Genomic DNA, 18,932 nt, shown 5'->3' on the forward strand with positions numbered 1-18,932 from the left:
TTTTTTTTAATTCTTCTTATTGTATTCTTTTTTTTTTAATCATCCCCGGCAGAATTGAGACACTATATTCCAAAAGGAAGAAGCTGTTAATGAGGCTGCCTGCTGGCAGCACAGAAAAAACAAGCCCTAACGCTCCCCGTGCTCTGTCCACTGCAGCATCTTGCTCCTCCCAGGCGACCAACGCCACCAAGGCTGAAAATCCAGGGCTGGAATTCCACGCTTCCCGCAGCCCTGCCAGGCTCTGCTCACCCACCCGTGGGCACCCACCCACCCACCCACCCAGATGCTCCAAACCCTCCATCCCCAGGAGCCCCCGGAGGCAGGAGGGGAGCCCCGGGGGGGCTGCTGCTCCGGGGGCTGCACAGCCCGTCAGCATCGGGCTGATGGATCAGGAATCAGCAGCAGCGAAGGGATCAAAACGCGCTGCATTTTTCTTAAGACGTATTTAAAGGATTGGAGAGATTTTTAAATCCTCGATGGCATCACTTCGCAGCCAGCACCGGCTGCCAAGAGGACATTCACGGGGCTGGTTTTTACTATTATTATTATTATTAAAAAGCCTATTTTCCAATCTTATTTCACAGCCTGTTTGGGTGCCTTCCAGGCGCTCCGGCTGCGCGGGGGGGGAAGGGGGGGCAGTATTTCTTTATATAGCCCCCTCCTCCAGCACCGCCAGCCCCCCCCCGGCCCCTCGCTGGCGTCACCCCAGCTCTGCGCTCCTGCCTCTTTGCAGACCGAGCCCAACTCCCGCCCGAAGCGATCCCGGAGGGATCTCCGCGGGACCGGCCAGCCCGGGGACCCACGGCGGGGTCTGCGGGTCACCCCCGTGGGACGGGGACACAACCCACAGCCCCTCGCTGCCTTCTCCGGGCACCCCCAGCTCCCCCCCCACGGCGACCCGATTGGGAAGTAATGAAAAATAAATAAATAAATCGATAGATAAACGCCGAGAGAGAGAGAGAGAAAAAAGCAGCCCAAGGCGCCGCGGTGTGATGGCACGAGGCGGGGACCGGAGCAGCCCCGGCACTGCGGGGCTCCCCGCACCCCCCGGGAGCTGCCGCGGGCGGCGGGACCCCCCCCCAGCGGAACCGGGGGGGCCCGAGGGGGCGGGGAGGGGGGGATAGGGAGGGGGGGCCAGGGGAGGTGCACCCCGCAAAGCCGCTGCCTCCGCTCCCCCCGCCCACCCCCCCTCACCGCCCGGGGGGTTCTTTCCAGGGGCCCCCGCGGGGGTCGCCGGGCCCGGGCGCTCCCCCAGGACGCGCTGCAGCCGCGGGCGGTGCCAGAGCCCCCCGGCCCCGGCGGGACCACCCCAGGGCCGGCCCGGGGGGGGGGGGGGCGGGCAGGGCCGGTTCCCCCGATGACATCACCGGGGCCCGGAGGATGAAAAAGCAAAACGGGAGCGGAGCGGGGGGCTCGGTGCGGGAGGGCCCTGCTGCCCGCAGCACCCCCGCAGCGCCGCCCGCCCCGCTCCGGCCGAAAATAAACATTGGGGGGGGGGGAGTAATTTTATATATATAGATTTTTTAATATTTTTCTTCCGGATGGGCTCGCTCTCAGCCCGCCCGGGCAGCCGCTCACCCGGTGTCGGTGGCCATCGGGTCCCCCCCCCCCTCCCCGGGCACCGCCTGCCCAGGGGGAACCGCAGCGGCCCTCGGGGATGGGGAAGGGGGGAGCCAGCCCTGGGACCCCCCTCTCCCGCCCCGACATCCCCCGAGGACCGGGGAGGGGGGGGGGGGCTCGTTCCCGGTCTCCCCCACCCACCCCCCGGGAGCTGTTGCTCCGGGCACGGCGCTCCCGGCCCGGGCAGGGGGGGCAAAGCGGCGCCCGGGGGTCCCCGAGCAGGAGCTGCCCCCTCCCCACCCGGTGCCCCCCACTCACAGCGCGCAGCTCCCCGGTCCGGTCCTTCATCCTGCCCGGCCGCCGCTGGCTCCGGCGCGCGGGGCGGGGCGGGCGCGGAACATGCGCGGAGCCCGGCGGAGCGGGGGAGGGAGGGAGCTGCGGGGGGACGGGGGCACCCCCGGGGCACAGCGGGCGGGGGGCGAGGTCTGACAGCGAGGGGCTGCACCCGGGGGGTCAGAGCTGGGGAGGGGGCGGCACACGAGGGAATCCCATCGGGGGAGGGGTCTCACCTGGGGGGGCTGCGTGAGGTGATGAGACCTGGGAGGTCACACGGGGGGGGGGGGGCATGTGAGGGGGTCACATCTGCGGGGTTCGTATTTAAGGAGGTCACACGATGGGATCACAGCGGGGGAGGGGTCACACTCTGGGGGGGCTGCGCAAGGAGGTCACACCTGGGGGGAAATCTCACCTGGAGCTCACATTAGGGGCTGACTGATCTCACCTGGGGGGGTCCCACCTGCAGGACGTCACCTCAGGGTGCTCTTTTGGGGGCACACAGCAGGGCCCCCTGACGGTGGCAGCCCCGGGGCTGGAGGACACCACAGTTTGGGGGCACCAGAGTAGAGCGGGGGGGGGGACAATCCCCTCCCTGCCCCTGCAACTCACACTGCTGGGGGTGTATGACACATCCATGGGTACCTATAGGCTCAGCGGGGGTCCCCGCCCGCGGGGGGCTGAGACACTGCCAGGAGGGGCAGGAAGAGGGTGTCCCCTCCTCCAGGACCCTCATTTGAGTTCCTACATGCCCTCGTGTCTCTGTCCTCCCCCGGGCTCAGGCAGGTGGGACTCACATGGGCTGGTGGCTCCTGGGAGGGACCCAGATGGGTGTTCTTTGGTCTCCCCCTCCCACCAGTGTCTCCCCGTGCTCCTTTGCAGGTGGGTGGAGGAGCTTTCCTGCACATCCCACCAGCAGGGAGAGTTCCCATCAATGGGAACAGGGCTGAATTCATGCAAGTGACAAGAGCACTGAGCATTTCCACAAGAGACATCACCCCCTTTGCTGCCACCCCCACAAGCCCTGCCATGGCTGGGAACCCACCTTCTCCCTGCTCTCATCTTCTCCTCTGTCTTCTTCTCCTAGGGAGGCTGGGCAGGCTCGTCAAGGAGGTGTCTCTCCTGCCTCAGCCACCGCTGCAGAGCAGTGCTAATCCAGCCCCCAAGCCCACACTGGCACACACAATCCACCCTCCTGGCCACAGCAGTGGGTGCAGACCAGCTGAAATCAGGTCTGGTGCCAGCATCTCAGTGCTGGAGCCTTGGCATCTTCTCCAGCCATCCTTGAGTTGCCCAGGGATGGCACTCAGTGTCCCTCACACTGCCATGTCCCTGCCACGTGCTGCAGATGGTTCCTCACGTCACCCTGAGGCTGATGTCTCCAGGAGGGCCCTTCTCTCCAGGCAGCTCTGCTCATCTGCCCACACCAACACAGGCCCAGATCACCAAGACAGGACTGGTGTCCTTCAGAATGCTGCTTCCTGCTGGCTTCTGTGGAGGGCTGGGACCATCTGGACAAGGGGTTTCTGCTCCCAGAGGGTATGAAGTTCCTGCTCACATCACACGCATGTACCAGCTCAAAAACCAGCTCCTTGCACACAAAGATAGGGAACGGGCACCTGGGTCGGTGTTGGTGCCACCACCATCTAGGTGTCTTTCAAGGCACAACTGTGGACACCCCAGCTGGGTGAGCAGGGGCTCATGCATGGGGAGGTCTCACTGGTGGAGCTTGTGTTGGGCAGAGCTGTGGGGGTCACCAGGACCACCAGCTGTTGCAGCGTTCCTCGTGTTTGTGCTGCACTTGCGTACTGCAGCCTGTCAGGGCAGGGGCTGCCCCCTCCCACCCCCACTCTGTGCCCCCCAGCACAGGAGGCCTCACTGCTGCAAGTCACTCTAACACCAAGGATGGTCTCACTCACAGAGGGACATGCAAAGCCACCAAAATGCAGCAAGGAAAACCCCATGTCTGGTGTCATCCCAGATGGCAGCAGCTCAGCTCTCCACTGCCCACCATGAGATTTCACCCCCCTGGCTCTGCCTCCAACTCTCTGAGCACCTCTTTGCCTCCTGCCCAGGGAAGAAGCTGTTCCTTGGAAGGCTCCACATGCCTGGTGCTCTCCACGTTCACCCTTCCCCAAGGCAGGTGAGAAGGATGAAGGCTCCCAGACCCAGCTCTCCATCCTCACCTCCCACCAGAGCCAGGACAGCATGCTCTGGCTGTCCCAGACCATGGATGGGTCTGACCAAGCACTTGTCTATCACCACACTGGATCATCCTTTCCCCTGCTAAAGTCAAAGTGGGACAGAAAGGGAGAAAGGATAGAGGAGGGGGTGATCAAGGGGGAGAGGGAGGAAATCCTGCCCTTGCAAGCAGAGCTGTGGTGGAAAACGCTGGACATGGCAAGCAAAGCATGAGAAGCCAGTGGGCTCAATCTTCCAGAAGCAGCAGGAAAAGGGGCCATTCACTTGGGTCTACAGCTCGCCTGGGGTCTCAGACTCCTAATGCCATCTCCAGAGCTGTACAAGAGCATCCCAGTGCCCCCAAGGAGATCTGCAGCAGAGAAGCTCTCACAGGACTGGCAGTGTGGGACAGCAACCTCCTAGAGAAACAATAACCACCCGTTAGGAGTCACGCTCCCTCCTCCTCACGCCTCCAGCAGCAGCCTGACAACAGGCTTGGCTCAGCTCAGGCACAAGCTGCTGACAATTGCTCTGCACAAAAAACATTTGCTACAGCAGCAAAATCCCCTGAACATCTGCAAGGGATGATCTGGAGTCTCCATCTTCGTGTGAGGAACAGGTTGAAGAAACATCTCTCAGGCTTTAAGTCAAGGTGGTGTTGCCTGAAGGAAAGCAGTGGACTGGGTCTAGATATCCACCTTGACCTTTCCAGCTTCCTAAAGCCAGACTAAGACATGGGAAATCCATGTTTTCCTCCTGCCCAAGGGGCTGGTGTCTCATTCTCAGATCTGGAAACCCTGGAACAACCTGGAATCTCACACCTCCAAGACAAGTTTCTCTTTCACACATTGCAAAAATCCTCCCAACTGAATTTTTAAATTTTTGTTAAGTATAAGAACTTGTAAAGAAATTATAGAGGAGTCTGATTCCATCAATCCTTTCTAATTTTTTGTGTCACTCTAGGAAAGGATCAAGACAGATGAGAGAGAAAGGGAAGTACCTCCAGTCTACACAGCACCAGGATTCACTTTAAAAACCTGCTTGAACCCAAGTGGTGAGAGAAATTAAATCAAACCAAAGCAACGATTTCAATGCAGGAAAAGGGGCACAGAGACACTTATTTTTGACTGATTCAATGAAGTGTCATTTTGCTCGGGTCAGCTGTACTCTACTTTGCATTGAAACGTTGACATTAGCTTTAGAGAACACAGGCTGCACCTTGAGAAGACAATAAGCATATTAAAAAGGCAGCTGGGAGTGAAACTGCTTCACTTCCCTGCCAGGAGAGGCCAGCAGGGAGCTTCCCGCTGTCCTCCAACCCAGGGGATATATTTGAAAGAGACTGAGCCAACAAGCAGCTGTTTAATAATGACCACTGAAACCCCCCAGGCCAGATGAACACACCTCCCCTCCCCACACACCACGCAGAGACACACCTGCAGGACATGGACCTGCTGCAGCTCCTTCTCCAAGGTCCTTCCCCAACACCCCTCCTGGGTGCACCCCCTGCCCCCTGCGGTCACCCCAGCAGCAGGGTGCTGTGTCCCTGGCTCCTCACAAGCCCTGGGAATAGGACTGAGCCAAGGAGGTGTCTGCTTGCTGGCAAGGCTCTAGTTTGAAGTCAGCACAGCCCAGTTCTTGAGAGCAGAACCCACCCCTGGGGTCTGACTCGTTTGCTGGAAAGCTGTTCCCCCTCTCAGGCAAATGACTCATTTTGAGGTTTTCTTTTCCTGCTGCATTTACACTGGAATTTCCAATTTGCATCGTGCAAACCCAGCCAACAGCCCACAGCCTTCTCATCTACCAAGGCACCAGTTCTGCAATTACCCTTCGTTTGCAGAGGTTATTTAATGAGATGCCCAGAAGGCCCCTTGGGACTTTCAGCTGGCTCCTGCCCCCACGCAGCCCACACCACTGGTCAGGTTGCAGGATCCAGCCTCAGACAAATGCCTGCTCAGTTGGCACTCAGAGAAAAACTCCTCACAGCTCCAGTCTGGCTTGAAGCAGACAAAGCTCCAGAGAAACCAGCCCCATTGCTGCAGCTGATGCAGCCGGAGCTGGGAGCCTGCTGGTCACGCTCTAGGGACACCCATGGGTGTCGCTGCTGGAGCTGCTCAGGTGCCAGCAGTGCTGCCTGCCCTGTGCCTGTTGCTGCTCCTGTCCCCTCCCTCCATCTGCAGCTCATGGCATCCTCCAACCCTCCTGTCCCACCAAATGGGACCCACAACTGCCCCTTCCTCCCCCTTCTCCTGCCGAGCTCCCCTGCACAGCTCCCCTCCGGAGCACACAGGAGGGACACTGCTGTCCTGGGGAAGTGCTCATGGCTCCAGGGACACCACTGGCCTCCCCTTCCATCTGTCCCCATGGGCCATCTCCTGTTCAATCTGTGCACACCTGGTGGATGCCTGACCCCCATTCCAGCTCCCTTGGCAAGCTCAGAGCACAAGCCCTGCACCAAAGGCCAGCATGGATTAAAAGGTCAGTGACATTTCCCTACATGTACACGTATATGGAAATTTGCTAGTTTAATTTATAAAAGGGCATATTCAAAGAGCATTTGCTGAAGGCTTTTTCCAACACATCTTCTACGAGCTCCATTTTGTTCTCTCAGGCCAAGGCAAGTACAAAGGTGAAAACTTGCTACCAGTGTCTGACTTTGGAAGGATGACTTCTTTGGTTATAATTTTTTATTTTTGAATTTTGCTCTCTCCAGTTTCTGTAAGATTTCACACTATTCAGAGCTTTAACTAGTAAAACTAGCATCATTATCTAAACCTTACTGCATCTCTATGCAAACTTTACTCTCAAGACACCAAATCCTGCCATACAAACGTGCTGAGCAACGACCACCTGAACTTCCCATCAGAAGAGCTGGCTCTAACAGGATCTGCCTCTGGCATCACCTTCATCAGAAAGGTGTTTTGTATCATTCCTGATAAAAATAATATTCTCTTAACCTTGTACTTCAATCCTGAAAAAGGCTTTGGAGCCATGCAATTCAGCTCGTAGTGATAAGCAGGGCAGGAGCAGCCAGAAGGAAATGAGGCATTGCTTAGAGAGCAGGAATAAACATCCAGGGCCATGATGTGAATCATGATTAAAAGAGATAGTGAGTGGTGCAGCCTCATGGAACACTTTCATCCTGGGCACTGGGAATCGTGACTGAATCCTTAATGACTGTGACAGCACGGACACCTCAGTCCTGCCACTCCTGCCTGGGTCTTCACAGCCACAGCATCAGACACTGGCCTGGAGACCTGACTCATGCCCTGGACACACCATCTAGCTCCAGGCCAAGGACACTGCTTTGCTCAACAGGCCGTGCTGGCTAACACAAGCTGGCAGCCTCTTCCAAAAGAGCAGGGGAGGAAGGTGAGCAAAAATCCTTTTAGAATTGAAATTCGCAGATGCAAGCTGCCAGACAGATCTAGGAATTACAACAAAGGTCAAGGAGGAACAAACTCAGGAGTCTGGTTTTTCCAGTGAAGGCTGGAACAAGAGTAAAGTGGCAAGAAGGGAGTCAGTACTACAGTGGAGCTCCAGGGAAGAGGGGGATCCTCTAACAATCACACACATGGCTGCAGATGTGAGTCCCATGTTCCTGCCAAGGAGGAACGTGCAGAGCAAAAGCAGGAAGGCCAGCTCCTGTTCCATGTTCTGCCTGTGAGTTCTACCTTTAGACATCCAGACCTGCATGGTCCAAGCCTGAGATTTTTCTTCCTGTCCCTGGTGTTGGGAACAGAGGAAAAAGAGCACATGGGAACATGACTTGTGCAGAGACCAGCACTGTCAGTCTGCAGGCAGCCTCGCTCCTCTGAGCAACAGACAGGGACAACAGCAGGGGAAAAAGTCTGAGAAAAGAACAGAAGAAACCAGGTGAAAACTGGGACTCGGGGCAGGGCACTGGCATCAGAAACAGGGCAACGACCCACAACTCTAATCAACAGCTTGAGCAGTTCAAAGTTCAGCTGCTGTGCAAATGTTCTGATCTGCTCTCATCTGCAAACTGTCCAGCCCCAGCCAAAGTTCTGCTCCCAGTGAAGGGAAACGTGTATTTTCAGTCGTGTTCCTGGACACAGAATCCATCCTGCAGATCCAGGAATGTTATGGATACATACAAGGGAATACAGAATATAACCCTTTTTTTGCAGTTATCTGTCAAAAGCCATTCCTTTGCTTTCGTTTCATATATCACATGTGGCAAAGAGCTCTCACTCTAGGAATGAATCCATCTCAAGGCACAGGTGGACAGATTCATTTTATTGTTCACTGACCTACAGGTACAAATGCTCACAACTATCAGCACTTCTCAAGAAGTTATCTACTCATTTCATCAAATCTCAAACAGCATTCACACCTTCAACATCACCCTCTTCTTTAAGAAGAAACTTACATACATCAAGCCACACAGACCTGAAATTTTTCTAATAACTATTCAACTCCTGAAAAGGTGCTAAAGGGCTTACAGGTCCCATGTCAGTATTTAAGTCTCCTGCTGACCAACAGGAGGTTGTGCTGGAGAGAAGATGCTGGGTGCTGCTGGGGGTGGAGGTGGGTGGTCACGGCTCCTGCCCCTGGTGCCCGGTGGAGGCAGAGGGGCTGATGAGGTCCTGGGGAAGGCTCTGACGTGCTTCCTGCATCCGGCGCCGTGCCCTCTGGAAAGCCTCTGCAACAGAGCAGGTGACAGCAAGCCAGCATGCATCAGACAGCAGGGATGAGTCTGCCCAGTGAACATCATCCCTCCTGGAGCAGGAGTCACACTTTTCTGTTATGGAGTTCCACCAATAAAGCACCCAGTCTGTGCTGCTCTTTTCTCTACCTTCTAGCACTGTCTTTGCTCTGTGCTAAATGGAATCAGAGACAGAGCCTCATCAGTGCCACAAGCTGTGCTCAGTGCCAGCCCAGCCTCAGCTCTGCCCTCACAGAGTGGTTACAGAATCACAGACTGGTTTGGGTTAGAAGGGACCATCTTTAAAGATCATCTACTTGCAAGCCCCCTGCCATGGGCAGGGACACCTCCCACCAGAACAGGTGGCTCAAAGCCCCATCCAACCTGCCCTTGAAGACCTTCAGGGGGGGCATCCACAACCTCCCCGGGCAACCTGTGCCAGGTTATCCCTCCTGCCTGCTCAGAGCTGCTGCCTCCTGAAGTTTCCAGCTCAGATCAGAATACTTAACCTCTGCTATGGACTCAAGAGGGCTCATTGGTGGACAATTATCCCCCCAGTAATGGATTCTCCTGAAATATCCTGCCCACTCTGTAAAAAACAGGGGGAAAAAGTGAGCCAAAGGTTTGCAAGGGAGAATGACACTGAAAGCCCTACCCAAAACGTTGGAGACACAGCTCTGCTGGCTGAAGCCTCCAAGCCGGTCCAGCACACTCTGCATGCGCTGCCTCAGGGCACTGGTCTCCAGGAAGGCTCTGCACACAAGCACAGCAGGAGGTCAGGGCTGTCCAAGCCAGCCCAGGAGCTGGAGCCCCCAGCACCACACGCACTTGGACTGCTGCAGGCAGCACAGCCGGAACGTGACGCTCCCCGTGGTCTCTGTGCGGAAGCCAAGGCGGCTCAGACGCTCTCCCTGCAAAGAGGACACGGGCTGGAGCCACCACAGCCTGCCACCCACTGCTGGGGGCTGGCCGGCCAGTGTGCCCCCCTGGAGCCTGCCCTCCTCCCCCTGCACAGGTTAGAAAGAAGGGCTGGTGGCTCCAGGCTGTGCCAGGGCAGGGCCTGAGCACCGGCAAACCCCGCAGCACTGGACAGTCTGACCTGACCTGACAGGCACTTTGTGGACACGGCCAGCACAGTAAGTCAAGGATTTGGTCCATGTTCACCCCCTAAGCTGCACACACCTCTAAAGGCAGTGAGCTCTGCCTCAGCATTTGCCCGTTCCCCTGCTCACGCTCACAAGTCTCACAAAGATATTTCTTCAGTCAGAAGGTCAGGACCATCTATGTTGGACGATCATCCTTGCTCAAATCTGATCCAGGCTGTCCACAGAGCATAACCTACTATCTTCCAGCAAGAGCATGCCCTGCAGCTGAGCTCACCTTGAAAGTTGATGGTATTCTGCTGTAGGTTATGTCCTCCAGCTCAGGAGATCCACCAATGAAAAATCTCCTCAGCTCAGCGACTGTCCCCAGCTCCACAGGACGCCAGGTAGGAATGGTGAGCATGTGGAGACCTGACCCAGGACAAGAGGACAGCTTAGTAGCCAGGACCAACAACCCATTCAGAGCGAGAAATAGCAGCACGGGAGATGGATACCTACTGCCCCAAACCACAGAAGGGTGGAAATGGAAACACTGCACAGGATCTCTAGAACATCTTCCCAAGGAGTCAGCCCCACCCACACAGCCAGCGCTGCCAGGACCCCCTGCCCATGAGGACCATCTTCTCACTACATGTGAGTGTCACAGAGAGTTGTGACCCTCAGATTCCATGGGGGACAGAAAGGGCTACTGCTATTGTAAAGATGGATACGTAGCACCACCCCAGGGCTTTATCACACCAGACTTTGTAATGGAAGCACTGAAGGACCAAGAACAGCAACGCATGATGCATCTCAACACTATGGCTGAGTTGTGTGGGATGCACAGAATCCTTTGCTGCCCCACAGAGAGCTAACTATCCCCTTCAGTATGAAAAGGATTCAGCCTCCCAGCTGAAACCATTCCCAAGAGAACCACTCAACTCATCCTCCCAGACAATCAACATAATGTCCCCAGTATGTTTTACCTGGAGATGCTGGCAGCACCAAGGAACCGTATCCTTCAACACGGTACCTCTGCCAGAAATCCATGGAAAGGACCTCAAAGTAAAGAACAGGCCACTGTGGGAGACTGTCTGCAAGGAAGGGAGATCACAGCTTTGTGAGGGAGACCATCACAGAGGAAAGAAAACACTAAACACCCAACCCCACCAGTAGAAAGTCCTTTCTGTATTTCTCCTACAATGACTAACCTATGTGTACGGGTGATTGATTATCCCAGCAAAAGCAGAACCCTCAGATTTGAGGATGAAAACAGAATTACTAATGTTAAAAATCACGGAAGTTTGTTTTGAGAGCAAGTCCAAATTGGCTCCTCAATAATCTCTGAGCAGACAAGACAATATTTTTTGAATGATCTGATGCCAAACAGGGGAACCTTTTTATCTCTGACCTTTTCCACACTATGGGGGATGATTTACTTGGATTCTCCTAGAGGTTTTCAAGAATATTTATTTTTTTTCACAGTGAAACAAATTTGTGTTTATTCTAGGCTGAAAATTCATTAAGAGCTGGTTGAATCCTCAAATCCAATGTGTTTGTTGGATTCCAGTGGCTGGACATGCCGCAAAGCTGCCCCCAGCAATTGCAATCCAAAGAACAATGGGGCTGGTGATGAAGCAGCAGGAGAGTGGTGGAGCAGCAGGAACAGGCAGCAGAGAAGCCCAGCTTAAAACAGAGTTGGAAGTTTCAAAGTGACATGAACTATACAAAGATTACACAGGTCACTGAGTGTGTCTACAAACATCAGACTCAGTGTGGATTTAGTGCTGTGCAGAAAATCTGCCTGTTCCTTCTGCTGCAGAGTCCCAGGGCTCTGTGCAGCACGCAGCATGGCAGGCTTTTGGAGACAGACAAGCAAAGATCCAAGGAGTTCTGCAACTGGATAAAGCCTGGAAGCAGGGAAACATCAATGGATCGCAGACTCATGATGGTTGGAAAAGACCTTTAAGATCAAGTCCAACCGTTCCCCCAGCCTGGCCAAGGCCACCACTAAACCATGTCCCCTAGTACAGCATCTACATGGCTTTGAAGTCCCTCCAGGGATGGGGAGTCCAACTTGACCACCAATGTGGCACTGCTGGGCAGGGCAGATACAGCATGTGTCCAAAAGCTGTGTGTGTCAGGGTGAGCATCTGAACCAACAACAACTCCCTCGGTTTAAATTTGTCCTTTCATCTTGCTGAGGGGTCACCAAGATGCCAGACAGTGTGATGCTGCTGTAAGAGGAGTGCAGAGCTTCTGACTTCAGAGCAATAAGGAAACACACCTTCTGATTCATCTCCCTGGGTGAAAAACATCTCCAAAGTGAAGGGGTAGCAGAAATATGCCACGTTTTCCTAGAAAAGGAACAGGACAGACATCATATCCCTGGAGAATTCATCACTAGCCTTGCAGAGGGCACAGAGAGCAGGGAGAAAAGAACTAATTGGGGAAAAGAGGTAATGATGCCCAGACAAGATCCAACTCATCACTCCACCAAACACCTGACTGCAGGATGGACCTGCACACGTTCACCAGTGCCATGTTGATGGAACAGGATGTTAAAAGTAATCACAGAATCACAGAACTGCTGGAGTTGGAAGGGACCTCCAGAGATCATCTAGTCCAACTCTCCCACTGAAGCAGGATCACCTAGAGCACTTTACCCAGGGCTGCATCCAGGTGGGTTTGGAGTATCTCCAGAGATGGAGACTCCACACTGGGCAGCCTGTCCCAGGGCTCTGTCACCCTCACTGTAAAGAAGATTTTCCTCATATTTCAATGGAACTTCCCATGTTCCAACTTGCACCCATTGCCCCTCGTTCTGACACTGGGCACTGCTGAGAAGACCTTTGCTGAATGTATCTGCAGCTTGTTACACAGATTCCATGTCAGTTCCATGTTCAAACTGCTCTGCAGGTCTGAAAAAGTCCTTACCCAGCCCACTGTCTTGGTGGCACAGGTCTGTGTCACTCCTGATAGCTGCTGGAATGCAGGGCTTGACCATTCTGGAAGAAGAGAAGGTGAACACAGTGGTTAATGTTCTGGGTGAGAGGAAGGACTCACAAACCAGAGCTCCAAGGAGAAGGTTAGTCCCAGATGATTGGGATAACAGATAACATCACCCACACTCAATCTCCCTAGGTGTGTCCCACCCATGAATGAACTTTGGGCAGACTGCTGGACAGCATCACCACTGATGGAGAAGCCAATGGATATCTGTGTTCCAGATACAAGATGCGACCTTCCTCCAGACACAAGTTTAGTTCAAGCAATTGAGTTACACCTCTGACTAAATCCCAGCCCCAAGATTAGCTTTTACTGACTTCCAGCAGAGCTGATCTGATGGACCAGCCAAAACGTGCTGCATTCCCCTACCTGCTGTGATAGGGCTGGAATGGTGAGTACTTACGGTTAGGCAGCTCCAGGAAGAAATGAACATAGAGGTTGTCGTACTCATAGCCTTGAGCTGAAACTGAGAAGAGAGAATGAACTTCAGCTGCTCACTTCCACATGATCTCCTCCAGTGCTCCTTATACACTTTTGGGAGAGCCAGCATCAATAAGCTCAGGGACAATCTGTTTACTGCTGGAAGCTGGGAAAAGCTGCAATCCTCAACGTAACAGAATATGACCCTCAGAGAAGATTCCTTCTCTAGACTAGCCCTGTCCCCTTATCACTGACCAGATTAGGGAGGTCACACATCTGATCACTTTCTTTGCTATAATCTCTATTAACTTCCCAACATGCTCTCCTTTTTTTTTCAGATCTCTGGGTCTTCCTAGAGCAGCTGCAGTATTTGTAATGCTACTCAAGGGGTTAGTCTGCAAAAACAGGGGAGGAGGAGGAAGGACAGGATTCTAGGCAGAAAATCACCTACTCCAGACCGACCTGTGAGCCACGAATCCTTGGACCCTCTATAGCTTCAGCCATTCCAGCAGACCCAGATTTGCCCCTGGAGTTACTGTTGGCAATATGGACTCACCTATTTCTCCATTCACAAAGAGCCGCAGTGAGCCAGGAAGAGTCTGCAAGGAGGAGCAGAGAAATGGGAGAGAGCTCAGAACCCACTGGGGGAACCTCCATCAATCCCCTCCCAACAGAGTCCCACACAGACACTTTACAGATGTTTGTACTTGAATGATTCACTCATCTGGCCAGGTGGGAGTCATGACTTCTCGTATCACTTCCCAGAAGTGAACAGTCCCTCTGGAGAGAGGGATTGTTGAGAGATCAAATTCCCAGTCTGCAGGGAATGGTGTAAATGGGTCTCTCAAAGACTTCAAGATGCCTTATACAACATAGTGAGAAGTCACTTGCTGAAATCATAGTCCTGTTTCTCCTGTAATGTTCCTGCACTTGCCCAAGGCAGGAGAAGCAGAGGGAACAGCACAGGACGATCTGAGACACTCCACTACAAGAACACACAGCTTTGGCAAACAAGAGTTGAGCAGAAAAGATTGTAGGTAATTCAGCGAGAAGGGAAACTGTGCATGAGTGAAGGGGTGGGAGGGGCTGTTTACTTGAATGAAGTGGCACATAGATGTGCTTGGCATTCAAGAAGTTAACAGCAATCACTACCCCGAGAGATATAAACCCTCCTCTCTCCTCAAAGTCTTCTAGTCAAAGGCCTTCAGACCAGGCATGCAGCCTCCCACAGCCTGCAGCACTCACAGACACAGGCTGGATCTCTGCAGACCCCATATCCCTTGTAACCTGTGCCCTTTGGACTCAATTTTCTGTTGGAAGCCACAGGGTAAAAGCTGCCAACACAACTCAAAATAAAACAGCCTTTGGAGACCGTGGTACAAAGGGCAGCCATGCCAACCAGGCCAACAGCCCCCCAAGACAGCAGGACTGGGGTCCTTGCTGGGTGCTGCTGGCAACTCACCATTTCAAATTCTGAGCCCACGAGGCCACTGAGGTATTCCTTGTGCCGCCCGTACAGCTGAAAACATGGAACAGGTGGATTAGAAAAAGGGTCCTTTTTTATTGTTTGTATTGTTAGTTATTGCAAAAATGGTAATGGATCAAACTTAAAACACATTTAAATTGTTGAGAGCTTCGCATGCAGAGTTTTTAGTTGTTGCAGCAGCTAGAGAGAAGGTAAGAATCTAACAGAATACAGATGCATAACAGCTAGTACTGCATGGAACTTCAGCTTCAGGGAAGACCTCATCAAAGGTCAATCTAAGGGAAAGAGCAGCTCTGGAAAACTGGACTTAATACCAGACGATGCCTCCACCTAGAGTAAGGAATAAAGCAGTCAGGAAGTATCTGCTGGAGCTCTCAAATTGCTGGGAGTGGTGAGACTCACTGCCAGGGACATTCACTTTGTCAACTTGAGGTGACAATCACCTCCGTGAGGGTCTGAGCTCCCTCTGTCAAATGAGAACTAGTCAGCAGGCTCAGTGCAGGCTGGTCCTTACGTCTCTGAACACGCGCTGCTCACGCTCCTCCTCCTCTGGCTGCACCTGGACAGATGCATTCTCAATGGTGTATTTCCACACCTCCCGCTTCTTTCCATCCAGCTCGATCCTGCAGAGCCCCAAAACACAGGGGGAAACCCTCCCATGATGCAGAGTTTAGGAACAGGCAGCCCCAGCACCAGCTGTGCCCTCCTGACACCACGGTGCCCCCTCTGCCAGGCCCCTGCAGGGACACATGGGCACTGACCCCCTCTCCTCACTCCCAAAGAGGGAGACCCACCTGTGGCCAGCAGAACCTGGCATAAAAGCCCCCCACACATCACACACACAGTGACACCAAGCGCAAGCAGCACACAATAATTTGTCTAATACATTTCTGAAATAAAAGTAAATAATATCCCTCAATTTACGTGGTGATCCTGAAGGGTGAGCAGGGAACAGCCATGTCAGCCCTCAGTCAGTCCCACCAGAGGTTCCAGCCCTGTCCCACTCACCAGTAGGCTCCTTGGGTGTCAGTGAAGTCAGGTTTCACTGTGATCACCCCATTGCCATCCACCTTGACCGTGCAAAGAACATGTTCATACTCCCTGTGACCAAGCCTAAGGGAAGACATCAAGAAGCACAGGGTAAGTAGAGAACATGGACACTTTCTTGTTCTAGGACAGCAAAGCTGGTAAAGGCCCATGAGGGAACAGATGGGAACAAACACTCTCATCCTTCCTTACATGAGTTTAGGAAGCCTTTTGAAGGGATACACTCAGTTACGTCCCAAGTGAGGAAAGAGGCAGAAAGAGAAAGCAGCCCAAGTTACTGACCTCCCCTTAACTAATGAAAGAAAGAGGAGATTTGAGTAAGGACAGAAGATGGGTTTACTTCTGGGAAATTAAAGTGACTTCAGGACTTTACTTACTTCCCATAAGGTCCCAAATCCCCCATGATGTACATGGTCTGGACAGGAGTGTTAATCACATGGTTGTTCTTTATAAATTCTTCTGAGGGTTCCCAGGTGATGACTTTTGACTTCAGAGAACTTGCTTCTCTGTCAACAGACCAGCACAAGTCACAGCTCGCCCAGCAGCCTGGCACAGGCAGCACCAAACCCCCCATGATGAGGAGTCAAACTGCTGGATTCCAAGTAGGACACAGCTCAGGCCACCAACTTCCCCAGACCAGGCTGCTCTGCAGCTGGGGCACCAGCACCAGGGAACCTGCACTAACAGCTTCCAAGCCCCAACTTGCACTCACATCAGCCTACGGTCTTGTCTTCTCCTCCTCACGTTGGCCATCCTCTCTGCCAGATATGATGGAACCTCATGATCTGAGTCAGTTACCTTCTGACAGTGCTGGAAGAGAGAAACAGATGGGAAGGAACTTATTTATAACAGGGCATCTTTCCCAAAAACCTCTCCACTCTGGGAGGAAAGAACAGGTGTGGAGACACATTCACCCAAGGACAAACTGGTAAATGACTGTAGATTTCACACAACCAAACTCCACCCATGAAGTTACCTACAGACAGGTCCTACAACACCAAGTCCCTCCAAGCTGCCCCTGAGCATCTTTCCAAAACAGGGAGATCTCAGCCCAGGTCTGGGCCACCAGGGGAAGCTGCTCTGCAGAAGCAGTGTGTTCTCCTGCCTGCAGGGTATCTGGATTGCTTCTGCATGGCCATCTCCAGTAGGCCTGGTGGTTCTGACAGACACTCCTGTGTAGATGACGTGTAATTAAGAGCTGGTACCTCCTCTAGATTGGTGAACCGGTCATGATCAGTGTAGGTGAAGATGCGACAGTTCTTCCGACCTCCGGCCTTCTCCAGTTTCATGATCTCCTCGTGGTACTGCCGGTCCAGGGGAGTCTGGCAGGCTGACTCATTTTGATACAGATCCACCTCAAACTGAGAGCAGCACAAATAAAAACACAAAAGCTGCCGTTCACCAGCACTGACAGAGCCACAAATACTTTTCAGCTGAGATTTCCAAAGCCATAGAGAGACAAGATCCTTTGGAAGTCACAGAATCTCAGACTGGTTTGGGTTGGAAGGGACCTCAAAGATCATCCAGTTCCAACCCCCTGCATGGGCAGGGACACCTCCCACCAGCCCAGGCTGCTCCAAGCCCCATCCAACCTGCCCTTCAACACGACCAGGTATGGGGCAGCCACACCTTTCCTGGGCAACCTGGGCCAGGGTCTCACCTCCCTCACAGCAAAGAACTTCTTCCTAATATTCCATCTCATTCTCCTCTCTTTCAGTTTTCATCCCTTCCCCCTTGTCCTCTCCCTCCTGCCCTTATCCCAGGTCCCTCCCCAGCTTTCCTGGAGCCCCTTCAGGCACTGGAAGGTGCTATAAGGTCTCCCTGGAGCCTTCTCTTCTCCAGGCTGAACACCCCAACTCTCCCAGCCTGGCTCCAGAGCAGAGCTGCTCCAGCCCTTGGATCATCTTCATGGATCCTCTGGACTTGCTCCAACAGCTCCATGTCCTTCTTGTGTTGGGGACCCCAGCACTGGCCCCAGCCCTGCAGGGGGGTCTCAGCAGAGCAGAGCAGAGGGGACAATCCCCTCCCAGGCCCTGCTGGTCACGCTGCTGGTGACACAGCCCAGGACAGGGCTGGTTTCTGGGCTCCAGTGCACAGTGTTGGCTCATGTTGAGCTTCTCATCACACAACACCCCAAGTCCTCCTCAGGGCTGTTTTCAACCCCTTCATCCCCCAGCCTGGATTTGTGCTTGGGATGCCCCGAGCCCTGTGCAGGCCCCTTGGCCTTGCTGAGCTTCCTGAGGCTCATCCCCTGGAACCAGCCCCCCCGGCGGTGCCGCTGCGGGGCTCGGGCCGCTCCCCGGGGCAGGAGCCCCCGCTGGGCACCCACCTGGCTGAAGAGCTTCTCCTGCCACCGCACCTCGGCCTCCTCCTCCTCCTCCTCGCCCGGGGGCCGCCGCGCGCCGGCGGGGCAGGCCCCGCAGCCCCCGCTGCCCCCGCGCTCCCCCCGGGCGGGCTCGGCGCGGCCCCCCGGGCCCGGGGCTGCGGGGCCGCCCGGGAGGGGCGGCAGGAGCGGCCCGGCCGATGCCACGCGCTGGATGCGGACCCTGCGGGAAGGAGGCGGGTCAGGGCGGGGCCGGAGCTGCGGGGCCGGCGCTGCGGGGCCGGGCCGGGCTCTCACCGCAGCCGCAGGTTCCGCACCGGGTCGCGGGAGCGATAAACGGCGCCGGCCGCGCCCGCGCTCCAGCGCCGCTCCGCCATGGCCCGCGGGGCACGGGCAGCCGGGCGGGCAGCGCCCCCCGCGGCCGGAGGGCGCGGCGGCACCACGGCCCGGCCCCGCACCGCCCCGCAGCACCGGCACCACAGCCCGGCCCCGCAGCACCGGCCCCGCACCGCACCGCCCGCAGCACCGGCCCCGCACCGGCCCCGCACCGCCCGGCCCCGCACCGTCCGCACCGGCCCCGCAGCACCGGCACCACGGCCCGGCCCCGCAGCACCGGCCCCCGGGCCCCGCACCGGCCGGGGCGCTCGTGCCCCTGCATGACCCGCGGCCCCCGGGGCGCGGCTCCCACGCCCTCCACGCGGGTCCCCACGACCCCTGCGGGAGGGAGATCCCGCCCCTCCCGCTGGGCGAGGCCCCCCCGCAGCAAACCCCCCATGGCCCCGCACCGGGCCAACCCTGCCGGGAGCCGGCTCCGAACCCGCC

The 18,932-nt window shown here is 55.2% G+C and overlaps 2 protein-coding genes across 5 annotated transcripts in view; both read right to left on the minus strand.

Moving 5' to 3' along the window:
* Positions 1–1,941, minus strand: part of STX1A (syntaxin 1A) — a 65,912-nt gene extending 63,971 nt beyond the window's left edge. The window contains exon 1 of one of the 2 annotated variants that reach the window (XM_051635388.1): positions 1,879–1,941. In XM_051635388.1, coding sequence (XP_051491348.1) covers positions 1,879–1,908 — 30 coding nt within the window. In that variant the 5' untranslated portion in view covers positions 1,909–1,941. The remainder of the gene's footprint in view (positions 1–1,878) is intronic. The other variant, XM_051635389.1, reaches the window with a different exon arrangement.
* Positions 1–18,509, minus strand: part of MKS1 (MKS transition zone complex subunit 1) — a 104,839-nt gene extending 86,330 nt beyond the window's left edge. The window contains exons 1-17 of one of the 3 annotated variants that reach the window (XM_051635332.1): positions 18,408–18,509; positions 18,117–18,333; positions 16,993–17,148; positions 16,500–16,597; positions 16,165–16,293; positions 15,749–15,853; positions 15,255–15,363; positions 14,717–14,773; positions 13,811–13,853; positions 13,238–13,300; positions 12,763–12,833; positions 12,113–12,182; positions 10,812–10,919; positions 10,124–10,257; positions 9,572–9,654; positions 9,399–9,496; positions 8,320–8,740 (exon numbers count right to left, since the gene is read on the minus strand). In XM_051635332.1, coding sequence (XP_051491292.1) covers positions 8,634–8,740; positions 9,399–9,496; positions 9,572–9,654; positions 10,124–10,257; positions 10,812–10,919; positions 12,113–12,182; positions 12,763–12,833; positions 13,238–13,300; positions 13,811–13,853; positions 14,717–14,773; positions 15,255–15,363; positions 15,749–15,853; positions 16,165–16,293; positions 16,500–16,597; positions 16,993–17,148; positions 18,117–18,333; positions 18,408–18,487 — 1,728 coding nt within the window. In that variant the 5' untranslated portion in view covers positions 18,488–18,509 and the 3' untranslated portion in view covers positions 8,320–8,633. Of the gene's footprint in view, positions 1–8,319; positions 9,497–9,571; positions 9,655–10,123; positions 10,258–10,811; positions 10,920–12,112; positions 12,183–12,762; positions 12,834–13,237; positions 13,301–13,810; positions 13,854–14,716; positions 14,774–15,254; positions 15,364–15,748; positions 15,854–16,164; positions 16,294–16,499; positions 16,598–16,992; positions 17,149–18,116; positions 18,334–18,407 lie in introns of those variants that run through there. The other 2 variants (XM_051635331.1, XM_051635330.1) reach the window with 2 other exon arrangements.
* Between the last annotated feature and the right edge of the window lie 423 nt (positions 18,510–18,932).

The sequence above is a fragment of the Apus apus genome, chromosome 18 (genome assembly GCF_020740795.1).
Source record: "Apus apus isolate bApuApu2 chromosome 18, bApuApu2.pri.cur, whole genome shotgun sequence".
Lineage (NCBI taxonomy): Eukaryota > Metazoa > Chordata > Aves > Apodiformes > Apodidae > Apus > Apus apus.